Raw genomic sequence first — 18052 nt, 5'->3', positions numbered from 1 at the left:
GCAGTGGTTTAGAGGGGCTGAGCAAACATCAGCATCATCTGAATTCCTCCCTGGTCCTGGTCTACCTGGGCCTGTAAAGCTGCTGTAGGACTCAGCACCCTGCTGCTCTCCCTCCCAAAGGCAGCAGACTCCTGTCACCAGGGCAATGGCCACTTCTGGCATGGGCTGATGGACACACAGAAGCAATTCCTCTTGGAAAAGCAAAGCTACCACCAGGAGACAGATTAAAGCCCAATAATCTCAGTGACAGCAGCCTCGGGAAGAACAGATGGGACAGCTTCCAGCAGCACTGTCTCCACTGTAGAGGACTGCGAAATAGGGACTGGCCCTACCACAATGCATCTGACATTTGCAATATTAATGAGTCAGGCTTCTAACTACACACAGGGGCTGAATAGCAATGGAAGAGGAAATGGGTTTTTCAGCTGCCACCTGGAACACAGGCACAGCAAGCAAATACTGCTCCGCTGGCTAAGCAAACACCTCCACAGCATCACTGCGCACATGGGTCTATGGGATTCTGACACTTCTGCACTGTTCCCAGGTCGGGCTGGGACATTTGATGCAGTGGAAATAAACTCACTGTGGTTTATCTATAATAAAAAAGGCAGAAAAATACACACGTTCCTCTTTCAGCAGGTGAATTCAGCACTAAAGCAGCAGCGGCCAGACCTAGCGGCAATTCCGTTGAACAGCAAAGAACTGCCCAAGCAAACACCAGCCAAATGGAAAGAGACATTAACTGGTGAATACAAGCGGCCCCTGCCAGAGGCCAGGATGCCACCTGCCCTTTCCCTTTGTTGTTCCCATCTTGAATCACCAACACCAGATTTCAGGAGGCTCAAAGTCCCTGCTCACGGGGCTGCCGGCCGAACAGCACCAACTCCAGCACCAGCCTGATGCTAGGGCACACAGCAGAACAACCATGAGCTTGGGTACCGAAGGCAGCTGCAGAGAGTGAGAAAACAGCAACCAACCTCGAAGCTGGTTCCAAACGTTCTTCAGACCAAATGATCTCATGCACTGAAAGGCAACGTACCTGCACCACATCTGCCCTTGTGTCCTGCGCTCTGCACTTGAACAAGAGAAGCAGCTTGATGCCTACAGGTAAAACTTGCTGGTGTATTTGCACTACCAAGCTGAAATCTCTCCAAGATCAAATCTACCCTGATAATGGGTCCAAAATGATAAAGTATCATTTAAATAGACTTCTAAACACCTAACAGCAGTGCATTAAACCTGTTTCAGCCCTAACCAAGTGAACATTGAACGCTTCCTTGTCCCCAAAACACCCACATTGGCTCTGTGAAAGCAACGCAGGGCTAGAGCCGAGAGCAGTGATTTCTGTCACAGCACAAACACTTCGAGCTTCACAAGTCCAGCATCAGAGCCTGGGTATGGGTGAAGCAGAGAGAGAACAAGCAGTGGTGGAGGCTTTCTGAAACCTGTGACTGCTCACAGCACAGCTGAGCACATCCATGTCCTTCGCTCTAGAGTGATAATACAGACCGGTCTTTACAGGCAAGTAGAAGTATTCCTTGGATTTGGTACAGTATTTGCTTGACTCTAGCTGGGAAACAAGGAGGAACTGCTGGATGCATTTCATGGTTGACGGTAAAGTTACTCACTGAACAGCGTGAGCTCCTTCGAAGTATTCCAGCCATAAATCAGAATACAGAAAACCATTTCCCGCATGGTAAGTGAATCAGAATGCTCTCAAGTTGTCCTCACACACACCACCAGAGGGAAGAAAGCCTGACAAATCTGCTAAAAGCTTCAAGAAGCCTAAATGAAATATTAATGCTCCGAAAATGATGAGACCAGCACAAGTCCCTTTTGCCACTCCAGTTCTGCACAGCCCAGAGCAAGAGATGAAAGATTCCTTTCAAACACTGATGCCCAGACAGAACTATGAATAAAGCAGAAAAACCCCAAGGTTGGGAAGTGCAAACTGGCCAGAAGAGCAACAACCATCAAAATGCATTCCCAGTAAAGCAGTAACAGGAGTTAATGGTTATAATGCCAGCGAATGAAAGCAGAGACGCAACGTTATCACCGCTGCACCGCACTGGGCAAGAAAACCTGTGCTGAAGATAAAGTTGGAATCACCCCCTCCAAAGTCCCACTTTTGATGTGTTCAGGAGGCTCAGCTCCAAGTGAGGTCCCTGGAGAGACAGGACAGGCTCTTCCTCAAGGAGGGATGCACCCATAATGCTGCCTTCCAGTCGTTTAGGGATGGTTGGGTTGGTGCTTTGCCGAGATGCTCCCTTACCTTTCAGTCACCTCACGGAGAACTCTCCCCATCACCTCCAATGTGAGGATGTTTGGTTGGTCAGGCCTTAATAGCAACCTGGAATGACTTGCCAGGAGCTCCCCAAACCCTTTTAATTGACCGATGACATCCCTTCATTTCAATGAGAGTGAGATCATATTTTCATGCTTCATTCTGCAACACAGTGAAAGCAAAGGTGACTGCAGCTGCTCTCAGCAACAGCCACTCTCCCTCCAAGGTGCAAGCAGAATGACTTCAAATAACAAGCTAATCTTTATTGCTTTATTTCTCATTAGCACTTAACTCTAACATTAGTAGCCTGTGTTTATGGCTATGTAAAAACCCAGGTAAACCCTCCAGCTTACTCACTGCAAAGAAGCCTGAAGTGCTCATTTCTCTGCAGGCACCATCTCAGATCATCCAACACTAAAACACCCAGAAAGACAAAACTTCACCCCAGCATCACCCGGAAAAGCAAGCTGGAAATTGCAGAGGGGGTTACCTTGGACTCCTTGGGGTCATTTGTGGGGACACAGAGGTCTCTGATTCCACATCACGCCTGCTGTAATAAACCATGAGGAAGCCACAAACAATTGCAGGCGCACGGGGCAACTGCAGATGCTTGCAAAGCTGCTGCTTCAGCCCCACACCATGACCTTGACAAAGTGATTCCATAGCCATGGCCTAATTCCACCTCTGTTTCGGCTGGTAAGGAGAAGGCAGGCACTTTCCAACCCTCTCCCTTTAGCTCAGTAAGCGCAGGAGCCCCATCTCTTCCAAAACCTGGAAATCCTACAGCATACTGTGGTCTGCCCATCCAAAGAGCATCCAAACTGCAGTCTCGCTCCTCTGGCTTACAATCCACTGCAGTACCTGTGCTCTCTACTGTCTGGCTCCAGCATGATTCATTATCCTTCTCCAGTCTAGTCTGCATCATTCCAGGTACTAGTTTATATCCTCCTTGGTCACACAGTGTTAACAGGAGATCCTCCACCCCAGCACGTGCCAACTTGCCCAGCTTACCACTGAAGAGGGGAGAACTTCACATTCCCTTTCGCTTCTGCTGTAGATGACAAGATAAAAAGCAGTTGTACGTGAACCATCTGTTACTGTGCCTAATGGAGCCAAAATCACCAGGTATCAACCATTTCAGAGAACACTCCAATATTTATAAACCCAGCATCAATGTCATTATGAACACGGAGATGCCTGGGTCTGCTTGGTAAAATATCGTGTTCACAGCCCGCTTTGCTTTCAACTCCAGCAATAATGGCCCTTCTATAGCAATGTGAAGCACCCCAGCCAGGGCTACACAATTTAAGGGGATGGAGCGGAGTAGGACCTGTTGACAGCACTGATTTCAGCCAATCTAGTGCGCCAAGAAAGAGGAACTAAAGGGTTATAGAGAGCTTGCAGTCAGCAAAAGCTCTGGAAAAGGAGGAGTGCCGACAACAGGCGCTGGTTTGGACTGTGGCCCTGTGATTTGTAAGGGGAGACTGGCCTGCTGACTCCCTATGGTTCATTGCCATGCAATGTAAGTCTCCTAAGAGAAATGATGATGTTTGGGAAATAAAGCAACCGCTTCTCCTCATTACCCCTTGTACAATGGGATCGTTTCAGCCCTCCTCAGCGCGATACCTGCAGCAAATCTGCTGTGCAGAGGCAGGACTGACTATTTAAAAGCTCTAAAAGAGGGGAAAACCCCAACCTAGTGCAGAAATGCAGCCTGCCAGGGTCAAGCACTCTACACAGACAGCACTGTGTCTGTAGCTTAGGAGCTATAAATCACTCCAAGATCGTTTCCTGCAGACAGAAGGGACCTGGCAGAGCAGCTCGGATCTGACAGTGCCCATTTCTAACCTGCTGCATTTAAAATTGAGGTTTATTTTGCTCCTGGAGTTTGTGCCTCCCTTTTATTCCAGCACAGGGCAAGCTGAGGAGGAGGAATTCATCCCATGGAGAAACCAGTCATCCCAGAGGCACGGCAGCAGAGCCGGACCGCCGGAGACATCTCCTTCCTGGTGATCAGCACGGAGTCGCACACGGGCTCGGGGCACGTCCATCAGAGACCGGTTTGGCGAGTGTGCTCGCACAGAAGATCCTTTGCTCGTGGTTTGGTTTCAACAGATGGGTTAAGCGCTGTAGTGACGGACCCAAGGAAGCCAGCACAAGATCTCAGCGTTCAAACACAAGCACCAGGGCCCCGCGAGCTAATGCAGACTGACATGCAAAAGTGTGCGATCATTTCCATGCGGCTGCCTTCATCTTCTTTACATATGAGGCCAAGGAAGCCCCTGGGGCTGTACTAGTGCCTAAATGGGCGCAGGTTTCCTTTAGTCTCTAACAAAGGCTTGAAGCACTTGGCGAGCTGCCCGAGCCTTTCAGATGTGCCTCCATCCCCAGATAAGGCAGCGCAGCTTGGAACGCGCACCCTGCACAATGAGAGCTGAAGGACAGCACAGGAAACCCAAGTCAGCTTTTCCCCTCCATGAGGTAACTCCCTGGAACAACCAGCAGAGTCTTTCCCATTTAGGTAGCTATCAGTAGGTACCACTCAAAGCTCACACATTAACTGGTTTAGGGAGTTAGGAGGAGAGATGCTGCCTGCAGTTGCTTGGGGCAGAATGGGCTGAAGGAGCAGAAATCCACCTATGAGCCAGCTTCAAACAATCCCTTTGAGAGGTGGAAACCATCCAACAACTGCCAGCTTGCTCCAATGGGGAGGCCTTTTGTCACACTGCACCCACAGCAAAGCCAAGGTGCTCTTGATAGCAGAAGGACAGAGGAGAACCAGCTCTTCCGTCTCCCGCATCTCTCCACTTCCATTCTCCCTTTCCTGGACCGTTCGCAGGGCACCCTCTCGTGATGTCAAGTATTCCCCCACAATCTGCTCAGTGTATTAAGCCTGTCAGCTCCTCGATCTACATCCCTGAACCAGCACAACCCAGAGGTGGTCTCTTTGCATGGCAGAGCACCAGAAAACAGCCCACACGCTCCAGGCTGTATCGTTGCCAGATCTTCCCTAAACTGAAGCCAGATTCGACCCTAACAGAAGACTATTTACTCCTTCCCCAGTTCTCCACGCCAAGTCTTCCCTTTTAGCCTTCTGTCCAGCTCAGCTGTGTCTGTGCTGGAAGAGGAGCGTGCCTGCAGGGCTGCACAACACCTCCATGCCCTTCGCACCGCTTTATGGCTCACGGGAGGGTGTTCTGTCATCTCAAACACGAGGACATCAACAGTCATTCTTTTCCTAAGAGAAGGGGCCAGGTTACAGCATCCTGTGTGACATGGAGAACCCAGGCACCATCATTCACCTTACCCCACATCCTCCCGCTCTTGTTGCTTCGCTGAATCCACTTACATCTCTAGAAGGTGAACAAGGAAAAGCATCACCTTTGCTGCAGACTCCATGTGGATGGATGAGAGGGAACCTCTCATCAGCGCCTGAAGAGCTGCCCGCACATGAACCTTTGTTTCTATTTGCCTTTCTCCATCAGGTTCAACACAAGATATTGCCTCCCCATCCCACACTGCAACCCTTTCAGACCACGAAGGATGACTGCAGGTAAGCTGCGCCAGACAAATCTCTACAGCTCTTTTTAAGCCAGAGGAGCGCATTTCCTAGGCCACAGTCAAAGCCCGGAGGAGAGCAGTCAGTACAAAAGAACAATGCAGAGCAAATGGGACGTGCTTGGATGAGAACCAAGAAACAAGCCCTAACCTCTTAAAAAGCCCTTGGAATTAGTGACAGCCGCACTCAGCAGAGCAGGCTTCAGTCCCCCTTTACAGGAGCTGCAAGAGAAGAGTTGGAATCAGAGGGAGGAAGGAGAAAGGTCCAGATTCTCTTAAGTCCCATCTGAAAAAGAGCTTCATTCAGGTTAAATATCAGCTTATCCACCACGAAAGAGGGAGGAAACAGGCACACGCTGATAGGCAAGTAATTACCTAGCGAGACACATGCCAGTAATCTTAATGCATCAAGTGTGATTTTAATAGCTCCAAATGCTTTTCTCTCTGGCTTCCACGCTAGAAGCAGCCACTACTAAGAGCGTTTTCCCAAAGCTCTGTCTGATGAGCAAGGCTCTGACACACAAAAGCCCAAGGGTCACCGCATCTTCCTGTTTGCTGCTCCAGCCAGGCACTTCTGAAAGGTCCCTTGCAAAAGGAATTGCCTTGAAAACCTTCCAAGGAAACATTAACTCCAGGGCTTTGGATTTCTGTGGGATTTGGGGGAAAGATGAGAGCAAATCAACCATGTTTCAGCACTGGCATCCGTGCCTCTGGTCAAACTACAGCAACAGCCCCACGTCTCCCATACCAATGATGAGGGGCCCCCACATGGTTTTTACAGGCTGCAGTTTGAAAACAGGACTTAACAAGTAATGAGTATCAAAGAGAGGAAGAACTGCACAGGAGAGCAATGTTTGCTCAAGGTTTCTAGGTGTGGCTGAAGCCATAATGGGATTATTTAGACCTGAGTCATTTGCTTTGTCTTCATCCAGGATTCTCTGTCTTTGGGGCTCAATCATGGATCTTCTGAATTAGAATCATAGAACCATAGAATAGTTTGGGTTGGAAAGGACCTTAAGCTCATCCAGTTCCAACCCCCCTGCCATGGGCAGGGACACCTCACACTAAACCAGGGCACCCAAGGCTCTGTCCAACCTGGCCTTGATCACCACCAGGGATGGAGCATTCACAGCCTCCCTGGGCAACCCATTCCAGTGCCTCAGCACCCTCACAGTAAAGAATTTCTGCCTTAGATCCAATCTAAACTTCCCCTGTTTCAGTTTGAACCCGTTACCCCTTGTCCTGTCACTGCAGTCCCTGATGAAGAGTCCCTCCCCAGCATCCCTATAGCCCCCTTCAGACACTGGAAGCTGCTATGAGGTCTCCACGCAGCCTTCTCTTCTCCAGGCTGAACAGCCCCAACTTTCTCAGCCTGGCTCCATACAGGAGGTGCTCCAGCCCCTGATCATCCTCCTGGCCTCCTCTGGACTTGTTCCAACAGTTCCATGTCCTTTTTATGTTGAGGACACCAGAACTGCACACAATGCTCCAAGTGAGGTCTCACGAGAGCAGAGTAGAGGGGCAGGATCACCTCCTTCGACCTGCTGGTCACGCTCCTCTTGATGCAGCCCAGGATACGGTTGCTTTCTGGGCTGCGAGCGCACACTGCAGCCGGCTCATGTTCATTCTCCCATCGACCAGCACCCCCAAGTCCTTCTCCACAGGGCTGCTCTGAATCTCTTCTCTGCCCAACCTGTAGCTGTGCCTGGGATTGCTCTGACCCAGGTATAGGACCTTGCACTTGGATTTCAGGATATTTCACAAAACACTTGGGAATTGCGAGCAGATAGGAGGAATTCCACAAATCCACGTGGTTCAGACTGCGTTCAACCGAAGCTTCCCATCACCATCGCAGCTACACGGGAGATTACCTTCACATGTGGAAGAACACACAAACTCCCTGCATGCTGCACAGGCTCCAGGTGGGAGCCATCAAAGCCCCTCCTTTTAAGTGATAATGGACCCTCCTCTATGGAGCAGATCTGATGTGCACCAGCTCAGCTCGCCCCGTGGCTTCCTGCCTGGGAGCTGGCAATCACAGTACTTCCCCCTTTGCGCTGCAGCAGCTTCCATCAGTATGGAGCTACAATGAGAATTGTTCTTTCTTTTAATCCCTAAGGGATCATTTCCAGTTTCTGCCCTAAGAATAACCCAGGTCTTGGTCTCAAAAGAGCATTTACGTGAGGGCTTTACTATTACGAGATCTCCTTTTGGCTGGGACAAGCTTCAGCCTTGCGGTGTTCAGGCCTTTTTTCAGGACTGCCACCAAGCTTAGAGCTGTATCAAAATCATGTCTAATTTGATGACCTACAAACGCCTTCACTGCTCATGAGCTGAAGGAAATGGGTCAGTATTTAAGAAACAAGCTTATATTCCTACCGGCGCAATCAATATCCCAATGCTTCCTCATCCATCTCCTGATGGTTCAATCAAGCCCTCTCCACCTTGCCAAAGCTCACCCCTTTACACAGAGCCAAGGTGCCTGCGCTCTCCAAGATGGGAAGAAGAAGGTGCTGAGAGGTGAGAGCACCAAAGGCTTTGCTATGAAACCAGGGCTGCAGCTCTCCAGGACACACCACAGGCACATAAATGCTTCCCTCCACCTCAGAGTCAAGCTGAAGCCAGCTCTTCAGCAGCACCCTTCTCCTTTGCCAGACACAAAGAGCCCTGCAAGAAGCCCTGCGTTTGGCCAGCCAAATACCATCAGCACTCTGCTAGAACCACCCCTATGGGACATGGAACCATCTTCTATGGAATGCCACAAACGGAGCACTTTTAATAGGGGTTTTCTGTTTACAGTCAGTCAAGGGGGAAAAGAATCAAAGGAAAAAGCCTGGTTTAATAAGCTGCAGCTCTGTTTATTCCTCTCCCAAAGCCACAGAGGATCAAGGACCTTTTATCTCCAGCTCGGATCACCTGACTCTGCTTCTCCTCTCCATCATAATCCCAGCCTGGAATGTGCCCTGTCACCTCCCAGCTCCTCGCAGCACCTCTCCTATTCACCACAGTGACAATGCACATGGGGAGCAGGAACATCAGCACAAACCCACACCAGGCTCACAGCTTGTCCTCCTGACAGCAAGGCAGAGGTGGGACCCTTCCCAACTCACTTGGCTCATACCTCTTTATAGGCAGGAATTCCAAAGCCTCCTTCCCCTCCTTCGGGTTTCTTTTGCTGGTCAGCTTATCCACAATCACTGCTTCCAGAGAGGCACCCAAAGCTTCCACAGGGGGTAATTACAGTGATGGTGATGATGGAGAGCCAACCACTAAGCAAAGCAAGCAGCCTTTATCAGGCCATCCCCACTGCCATACACGCTTTGCTGCTGGTGTCAGTGAGCAAATTACAGCCTTTCCAGAGGAGGTGCTTCAGATTAGGATGCTTCTCCATGTCAGAGATTAATCAGCACTCCAAATGAAGACTTGGTGCATTACAGGTGGGACAGGAGGCAACACAAACCCTTCTCTAACACATCCTCACCTGACTGCCCTTTCTGGAAGGGTGGGAAGGAAATCACACTCTGGGACAGGACCTGAAGCCACCCACACCTTCCAGCTCTCAATCTGGTGCTTTATCTGCTGCATCATTCCCACTTTAGGTCACATCCTGCCAATTTAGAGCCAAGGAAATGCCCCATCGTAAGCTGGCCTGGATGCTCCACACAGCACTTCTCAAGTCGCGGTGGCCCTCATGGTCACCCCTTCCCACTCCCAGCAGCACAGCTCCGCAGCAACGGCTCATATGGAAAATCATGAGTGGGAAAAGGCTTATTCTTAGCTTCCTGTAATGGAATTCAGCAGCTCGGAAGGAGGAGCTGGAAGTATCACATGATGCTCAACTCCCAAGAGAACAGAAGGCTTTGTCTGCACTAGGGAGATGCGTGTGGCTGCAGTGCCAGGAGAGGCAGGGATAAAGCTGGACATCCTCCAGCAAATTACCTGTGCTCCCAGAGAAATCCATCACAAACTCGTTTTGGAGGAACACCAATGTTGCTGTTCCCAAGGAAGTTTTCTTCATGCAGAGTAAGCTAAAATCTACCAAGACGCCAACACCTCTTCTTTGCCAATAAAAAGAGGGTTTAGTTTCCCAACTCCTTTAGGACGAAGGTGACAGGAACAATACCCCTTCTTCAGAAGGAAAGACAGGAAAAACATCCCAAACAATCCTTTTCCACTGCTGCACTTTAGACCTGATGTTTGACATTAGTCCTGATCCCAGAGGCAAAATGGGAGTGCTTTATTCACTAAGTCAACGAGCTCCCACGGCTACAGCCATCCTAAATGGAATGCATTATTCCTGCATTAAAACATATGTTTTTCAAGGCAGCTAGCCATGAGAGAGATTACAGAAGACCTAATTTTATCAGGCAGGGATACAATCCTCCTGGTTGTTTTTGCTCCCTAGGGACATGGAGCTGGGCAATGCAGGTTGCCTGACTGCTGCAGAACAACTCCGAGAGGCTCAGATGCTGATCACTGAGGCAGTAACTCACATCCTGGGTCCACAAGATGCACTGATGTATGCGCTGTGGGCTTCATCCCCATGGAATTCAAAGTCCAGAAGACCTGGTCTGGATCAGCAGTTCTCAAGTCAACATAAACTCGAAAAGGTTTCTGTTGGCAGAGCAAGCTCTTTGTTTTCACCATTCTTTCAATCTTTAAGGTATTTAAAGTTACTGAAAAGTTCAGTTTTAAGCTCAAGTTACACTAAATAAACCAAGGTGCTTGCTCACATGAGCAGCAAGGAAAGTTGAGTCCCTATCCACTGCCTGTCTCTGGTATAAAGATAAGCTCTGCTGCCTGTGCTTATCCTAAGCAGCGTTTGAGAAACAATCAGCTTTGAAGCTGGAAACAAAATGCAAGTTGATAGAAATAAGCTTTTACTGCAAAAAGCATCCAAGGTGGGAGGAACAACCCGGCCCTGGCAAACGTACTCCGGAATGAGAATTCCAGGTGTGAGGCTTTTCCCAAGACTTCGCATCAAAATGCAATGGGAATATTGGTGGAGCAGATGGAATGCTGCTGCCTGCAGAGCATCCGTTAGCTATAAATCCCTGCTTCCTCACACATGGTGCAAATGGAAGAGTCTTCCATTGTAATTAATCGAACGAGACATCCTGGCCTGGAGACTCTGCCCTGATTCCATAAGCTCCAAGGAAGATTTTGGATTGGGTCGCCCTCAGCAGAGAAACGCTTCAGTTCTTCTATTAAGCCACATCCAAAAAGCAACCGAGCAACTCAGTGAGAGATGCAGGAAATGCCTTTATAAAAGAGACACAGTTTAATGAAAGCCATTGGAAGCAGTTATCTGAACACTGCATTTGAAACAACTGAAAACAGGATCTGCCTGCACCTCTGGGACTTGTCATCATGAGTTCACTCCCTGCTTTCTGAAACTTGCCACTGAATAAACATGATAAATGCAATGAATAGAAAACTTCGTGACCAACACTACTCAGATAGAGGCAACCAGGAAGGAACCCATCACCCTTTCCACCACAGTCCCCATGAACCAGAAACATGAGGGTGCACACTTTCCTATGGAGCTCTAGTTGGATGCGTGATTGAAAGAGCAGCAAGCTGGCTCCACACAGCTACGGCTCCATCCATCACATTTACTACTGAATATTTCATGCTAGAGAATTTAAAATAGAAACCTGAAGATCAGTTATGTAGGACACCACAAAGAGCAGCTTCAGCACAGATGTGCCAGGCTAACCGGTCTGATTAACGTTTCCAGCCCAAGTATCCAGCTGAAACTGCAAACAGCACCCAGAGAAGCACTAGAAATCATAAAGGACAAACCTGGCATCACTGCTACCATGTCCCCTCCACCCAGCTGAGGAGAACTGGTTCCAACTCCAGCAAAGCTTCAGAGAAGCGATCAGGGAGGAGGTGAAGGACTCTCTTTAAAGCCTCTCATTCTCTCCTCTCCCCAAGGCAAAGGGGCAGAGCTGCAGCTTTTAATAATGGCCCCAAACTTGTCCCTTATATACTTAGGAAATGAGGAGCAACACAGAACATGCCCATTCTTTAACCCTCCTCGTTGTTCCTTATTATACCAGCCTGGATGCTCCAAAACCTCTCCTTTCCTTCATGTTTACAGGTTTCAGCCTTGCACCAACAGCAAAATCCACTCCCCTCTACTCCTCTACAGTCCCTACTCCCTCTCTCTGAACCATTAATGCCTTAAATCCCCCTGCTATGACTATCTGCATAGTAGAAACCTGTGACCACCTTACGGCCCTTGTCCGATGCACTGGTGACAGATCTGGTCCTCTTGATCACCGCTCGAGCTGTGCTTCCTTTTCCTGTTGCACAGCACCCATGTGCTACCACGCCTGCAGCACAGGTTGTAAGGCTGTAGAAAACACGATATCCTCCAAAGTGAAAGCTCTCATCAGAGCCTTTGTAAAGCCAAACAAGGCAGGAAGGATCACCTCCGAATGCGCGTACGCAGCTCCCTGTGACAGGCTCCAAAAGGGGGTTTATGCATTTCAAAGCACGGCCTCAGAACTGCACCTTTGTTGGGTGCATAGAGAAGGAGCGTGCGGAAGCCACACAGAGTTCTCAGCAGATGTATCCTGGGCTGCATCAAGAGGAGCGTGACCAGCAGGTCGAAGGAGGTGATCCTGCCCCTCTACTCTGCTCTCGGGAGACCTCACTTGGAGCATTGTGTGCAGTTCTGGTGTCCTCAACATAAAAAGGACATGGAACTGTTGGAACAAGTCCAGAGGAGGCCACGAGGATGATCAGGGGCTGGAGCACCTCCTGTATGGAGACAGGCTGAGAAAGTTGGGGCTGTTCAGCCTGGAGAAGAGAAGCTGCGTGGAGACCTCAGAGCAGCTTCCAGTATCTGAAGAGGGCTATAGGGATGCTGGGGATGGACTCTTCATCAGGGACTGCAGTGACAGGACAAGGGGTAACGGGTTCAAACTGAAACAGGGGAAGTTTAGACTGGATCTAAGGAAGAAATTCTTTACTGTGAGGGTGGTGAGGCACTGGAATGGGTTGCCCAGGGAGGCTGTGAATGCTCCATCCCTGGTGGTGATCAAGGCTGGGTTGAATGAGGCCTTGGGTGCCATGGTTTAGTGTGAGGTGTCCCTGCCCATGGCAGGGGGTTGGAACTGGATGAGCTTAAGGTCCTTTCCAACCCAAACCATTCCCTGAGTCTATGATTCTATGTGGTATCCATCAGCTGCCTGCAAATTAAGGAAGCAGCGTAAAAGCTTCCCCATTATTCGTTTTGCCTAAGCAAGACTTGTGGCTGAGATGCTGCCTAAACGCACAGAAGCCACCTGTAAGTCCTGCCGGCTATAAGATGATCAGATCCAACTGGCTTCTGTTTATGAGCTCTCCTTCAGCCTTTTCCTTGCTGGAGCCTCAGCTCCCCTCTGAGCAGTGGGGAAGAAACTGAAGTGAAACCTTTCTGCTCACTCAGCAAAACCCAGAGCCGGGCCTTAGGTGGGCAATCACTTCCTTTGACTCTAATCTATTGACATTCTGTGCTGCAGCTCCTTAACCCATAGGGAAGATCCTCACCTACATCGACAAGCGCCTGGCAAGGAAAGAATGAGAACTGAAACACGCAGCTGCTGAGAGAACACAGAAACACCACGATTCCATAGGAGATTCTCAAGCCAAACAACATCAAGGCTCTACCCACTTGCTCGAGTCAACGCGTTCCCTTCCAGTCAGGTTCTAGCCTATCTGGCTGCCCCTCAGGCCTGGGTTTCAGCTGTTTTGCTGATCCTACGCTTTCCACATGCACCACCATCCTTGCTCTTCCTTCAGCCTCTGAAAATCCTTTCCAGAGCCTCGGGAGGAGGCAAGGAGCTTTAAAAGGAACACACACAGGGCCATGCAGCCACTGACAGAAACACCCCCTGAAATCCCAAAGCAGCCAGCCCAATGTGTTTAACTAGAGGAGTGAACAGACACCAGCTCCTTCTGCACACACTGATGGGATAACCCTGCCACATCACCCAGGAGCCACTGAAACAATACTCCAGGCCTCAACTATGAGGCAAATTCCTCTTTGTGACTAGGCAGGGCTTTCCCCACCCCTTACCTCGTACTTCCATAGACGTCCCAGCCTGAAGTTCGCTCCACAGACATCCCTGCGCCCGCTAAAAGCATCAGGCAAAGCAAACTGTAGTCAACCAAGAACCAGCAGCTAAATAAGCTCTTTCTGAGCGTGCTTCACCCTCTCAGAGACAAGATGGCTTGGGATACGCATCCTGCTTCCACAGCAAAGCTCTCAGCACCCCACCATCGATGCTGTACCAAGAGAACAAACTCTGCCACACCAGCAGCAGAGCAGTCTCATAACGTGCACTAAAACAGATGCAGTGAAGGTGCTTAATGAGGTTCAAAATAGCCTTTGAACCCGGCTATTCCAGAGTTTCTCAGCTCCATTAATGTCACTGTGATGAGGTTAAGAAAGGAGCTGCCTGAGAAAACCCTAAGAGCACGCAGAGATCAACAAGCTGGGTGCTGGGGTGCTTTAACACCAGTATCTACAGGTGAATATGGGACAAAGAGAGACATTTACCTTGTTCTGCAAGCTCCTCGGCATCACATTGTGGGTGCAGAGTCACCTGGACACACGGCTGCAGCTCAACCCCAAAGGCACGGAGCTGAGCTCCCATACACAAAGAAATGTAAAACGGGGGGGGAAGTCTTCTTTAAAGTTAATATCCCTGGCAGTCGTGCTCATGAGCAAGAAGCAGATGCAAATACAACCCCAGCCCTTCCCATCATTAGGGATGCAGGATGTGGGTGGTACTGACTGATGAAGAAAAGCATCAGAAAGAAAGAAAACACAAGTGAGAAAAGAGGGAGAACCTGAGTAATGACGAGCAGGTTCCAGATTCTCAGCTCCATGATCCAATTCACTGCTCAGCTTCAGCCCTTGTTCTTTTAACACCTTCACTTAGAGGCTTCCAACAACACGGGTCCCTTCCGCAAGGGAATGGGACGTCTCCATAACGTGCAATGGGTAAGATTTGGTTATGACACACTTCCCACTGATAGAAGGCAATGGGAATTCTTATCTACACTTAGAAATAACAGAGTTAGGCTCAAACCAGTCACTGAGGCCAAATAAAGACACACAACAGAAGACTGAAATAATGCAGTTTCTGTTCACTAATAAATAGTTACCAGCTCTTGAAACACATCCCACTGCTCCGCTCAGACACTTTACACGCACCCAGGAGCAGGACTACTGTTCCTTCCACGCTGACCACAGGGCTCCGTAAGGAATAACCCAGGAATGGCAGAGGTATAATTTGTCCTGCTGCTCTGTTTGCACAGACTGCTCCCGAAGGAAGTCTCACCACTGCAAACTCCAGTTCCTATTTTAAGCAGACATTAAACTAATCCCGCTCCATTCTGCATCCTACTTGCTGACACAGCACCTTTCCCAAGCAGAACGCCAGATAACATTTGAATACTGGATTTCCCCCATATTGTTAGGAATTCTCTACACCGCGGTGGGGAATGGTAACAGAGCCCTGCACAGCAGAACTCACTGCTGGGATCAGCACCCAAGTTGTCTGTGCCCTCAGTCTGCAGCCTTCTGCATCTGAAGGCATCTTCCAAACCCTATCCCGACCATGGGATCATGCATTGAGGTCTGAGCACTGTCCCTGCTACCTGCATGAGCTCCCTGCAGCTGCAGCTCCTCTCCTGTTCCAAAAGCAAGGCGTTTGCACCCAGAAACCCTGACAGAAGCATTTACACAGTAAACAGTTAAGCCTAGAGACAAATAAAGCTGCAATGAAAGGGCAGGGAATAAAGGATCAAGTGTTGTTATCGGAGCAACAACGAAGCAGTTCAGTGTGAGGCATTGCTGCTGGTCCTAATGAAATGCTCCTATTCAGTGTTGTTTACTACGAACAGGCCCTGGTTCCAGCCAGTGGCACAATGCACACACACGCCTTCAAATCTGGAAGCTTAAGCCTCAAACTAGGGCGTATGTTTCAAGACCTATACAATGACGTTCCCTCGCTGACTCATTCGGCTCCTTTACAGGTCAGACCTCAGTTATCTCAGCACCAAGATACCATGAAATACTTTTCCAAGCGGCTGGGGCCACAGCCACGCAAAGTTCTATGGGATCATGGTGGGGGTTGATAGAAAAAGTGATCTGAAGTTCAGCAGCCATCCAGTGTCTGAAGAGGGCTATAGGGATGCTGGGGATGGACTCTTCATCAGGGACTGTAGTGACAGGACAAGGGGTAACGGGTTCAAACTGAAACAGGGGAAGTTTAGATTGGATCTAAGGAAGAAATTCTTTACTGAGAGGGTGCTGAGGCACTGGAATGGGTTGCCCAGGGAGGCTGTGAATGCTCCATCCCTGGTGGTGTTCAAGGCCAGGTTGGACAGAGCCTTGGGTGACCTGGTTTAGTGTGAGGTGTCCCTGCCCATGGCAGGGGGTTGGAACTGGATGAGCTTAAGGTCCTTTCCAACCCAAACCATTCCATGATTTGCACAAACGAACCTATAATATGCATATTAAGAAACCCGAGGATTAAATCCACAAAGGTGGCAGTGGATTAAATGTGCAGAGAATTCCTTACAGAACACAGAACACTTCACTCTTTAGCACTGAAGTTGAAGCTATTTGAGCAGCTTGTGAAAGATCAGCACCATATCACAGTTATTTTAGCAAAAAGATCTATTTTTGGTATGGAGTTTACAGGGTCAAACTCTAACGGGCTTTCAATATCACCATAAATTCCAAGCAAACGCTTAAAACCATCAGCAAATAGTAAAGAGCACCCAAAAAAAATCACTTTACATTGCATTCCGAGCAACGGGAATGTTCTTCAGCTCTTTGTTATCCTGGAGTACTCAGAACAGAACAGCAGATAACGTTATCCCTTCGGTTAAATGCTTACAGAAAACACATCTGAAAACGCCTGACAAAGGGAAATAGAAGAGGAAATAAAAGCTAATGCTAAAAGTTTGACTACAAACGAGTTAAGAAAGCACCACCAAGGCCTTCTCATAAACCACATCCAAGCATCAATGTGCACAGCGGGGGGCTGCCAGCACCCAGCTCGGAATGAATCCCCACTATTGGCTTCAAAACAGTCAACAGCCTCTGTACCCGCTGCAAGTGCTGGGGCAAAGAGAGGATAAAGACGGATGTGACCACGGCTTGATTCTCCTTCAGTTTTATTACTCAATGGGAGATCACTGCGAGCCCTCCCATGATGATGGCACCAAGCCCCATGCCCTGACTGAGGGTAAATCAAAGCGATGCAAAACAGCGCTACCTGCTCTGCAACCTTCCCCCTCTGCCTCGGATTCCTCCCTGCGGCTCCGCAGGGGGAGTTTATAACAACGCGATACCGAGAGCCGCAGTTTGAGCACGGAGAAACAAAGCCGGACCCATGCGAAAGAGGAAACAACACAAAACCCCCACCGGAACACGCATGCTCCGTCCCGGTGATGGCCCCGCAACAGAACTTAGGCACAAAGTGGAAACGGCACCGGCTACGTCTTCATTACGTGCCCCAAGTTCCTTCGGTCCCCCCCAGCCCAGCACCACCGCCTGCCCCCACAGTCCCGTCCCCCCCGCTCCGCACCCTTAAGCTCAGAAACTACAGGAAAGGGGCCACAAGAAGCAAAGCCCCACCGAGGGGGTCCCCCCCCGCCGAGCACAGGGTCCCAGCACTCGATTCCCCCCCCAGCCACAGCCCAGGCCCGCTGGCAGGGTCCTTCCGGCCCCGCACCGCCGGCCCCCGAGCCCCATTCCCGGCCTCCTCACACGGAGCCTCCCCACCCCGAGCCCCTCACACACCCCAGGCCTCCTCTCCCTCAAGCCCACCTCAACCCTCACCCCCTCCCGCTGCCTCTCGGCCTCCACACACGGAGGCTCCCCCCGCCCGTGCCGAGGGACACCGTGGCGGCCGGGCCGGCGCCCCGAGGCCAGGGCAGGAACGGGCGCGCTCCCGGCGCTCCTCACCTTCGGAGAGCTCCAGCTCCAGCTCCGCCAGCTGCTCGCGGACCTCGCGGGGCAGCGACGAGACCCCCGCGGCCGCCGGCTCGGCCATGGCGGGCGGAGGGGACGCGGGGCAAAGGCAAGGCCCAGGCGCCGGCTCGGCTCCGGCTCAGCGCCGGGGGCTCCGGACCGCGGGCACAGCGGGAGCCGCCGCCACCTCCGCCATGCTGAGCCCCAGCGTCACGTGACGGGGC

The 18052-nt window shown here is 50.3% G+C and overlaps 1 protein-coding gene across 3 annotated transcripts in view; it reads right to left on the bottom strand.

The window, feature by feature from the left end:
- DIP2B (disco interacting protein 2 homolog B) overlaps positions 1 to 18023 on the bottom strand; it is a 67692-nt gene extending 49669 nt beyond the window's left edge. For all 3 annotated transcript variants that reach the window (XM_080635256.1, XM_080635257.1, XM_080635258.1), the window contains exon 1: positions 17823 to 18023. In XM_080635256.1, the coding sequence (XP_080491382.1) occupies positions 17823 to 17910 (88 nt within the window). In that variant the 5' untranslated portion in view covers positions 17911 to 18023. The remainder of the gene's footprint in view (positions 1 to 17822) is intronic.
- Positions 18024 to 18052: the final 29 nt, after the last annotated feature.

Source organism: Psittacula echo, assembly GCF_963264785.1.
Source record: "Psittacula echo genome assembly, chromosome: 27".
Taxonomy (NCBI): Eukaryota; Metazoa; Chordata; class Aves; order Psittaciformes; family Psittacidae; genus Psittacula; species Psittacula echo.
The sequence above is the reverse complement of the archived record's forward strand: the minus strand, read 5'-3'. Positions and strand labels throughout refer to the sequence as shown.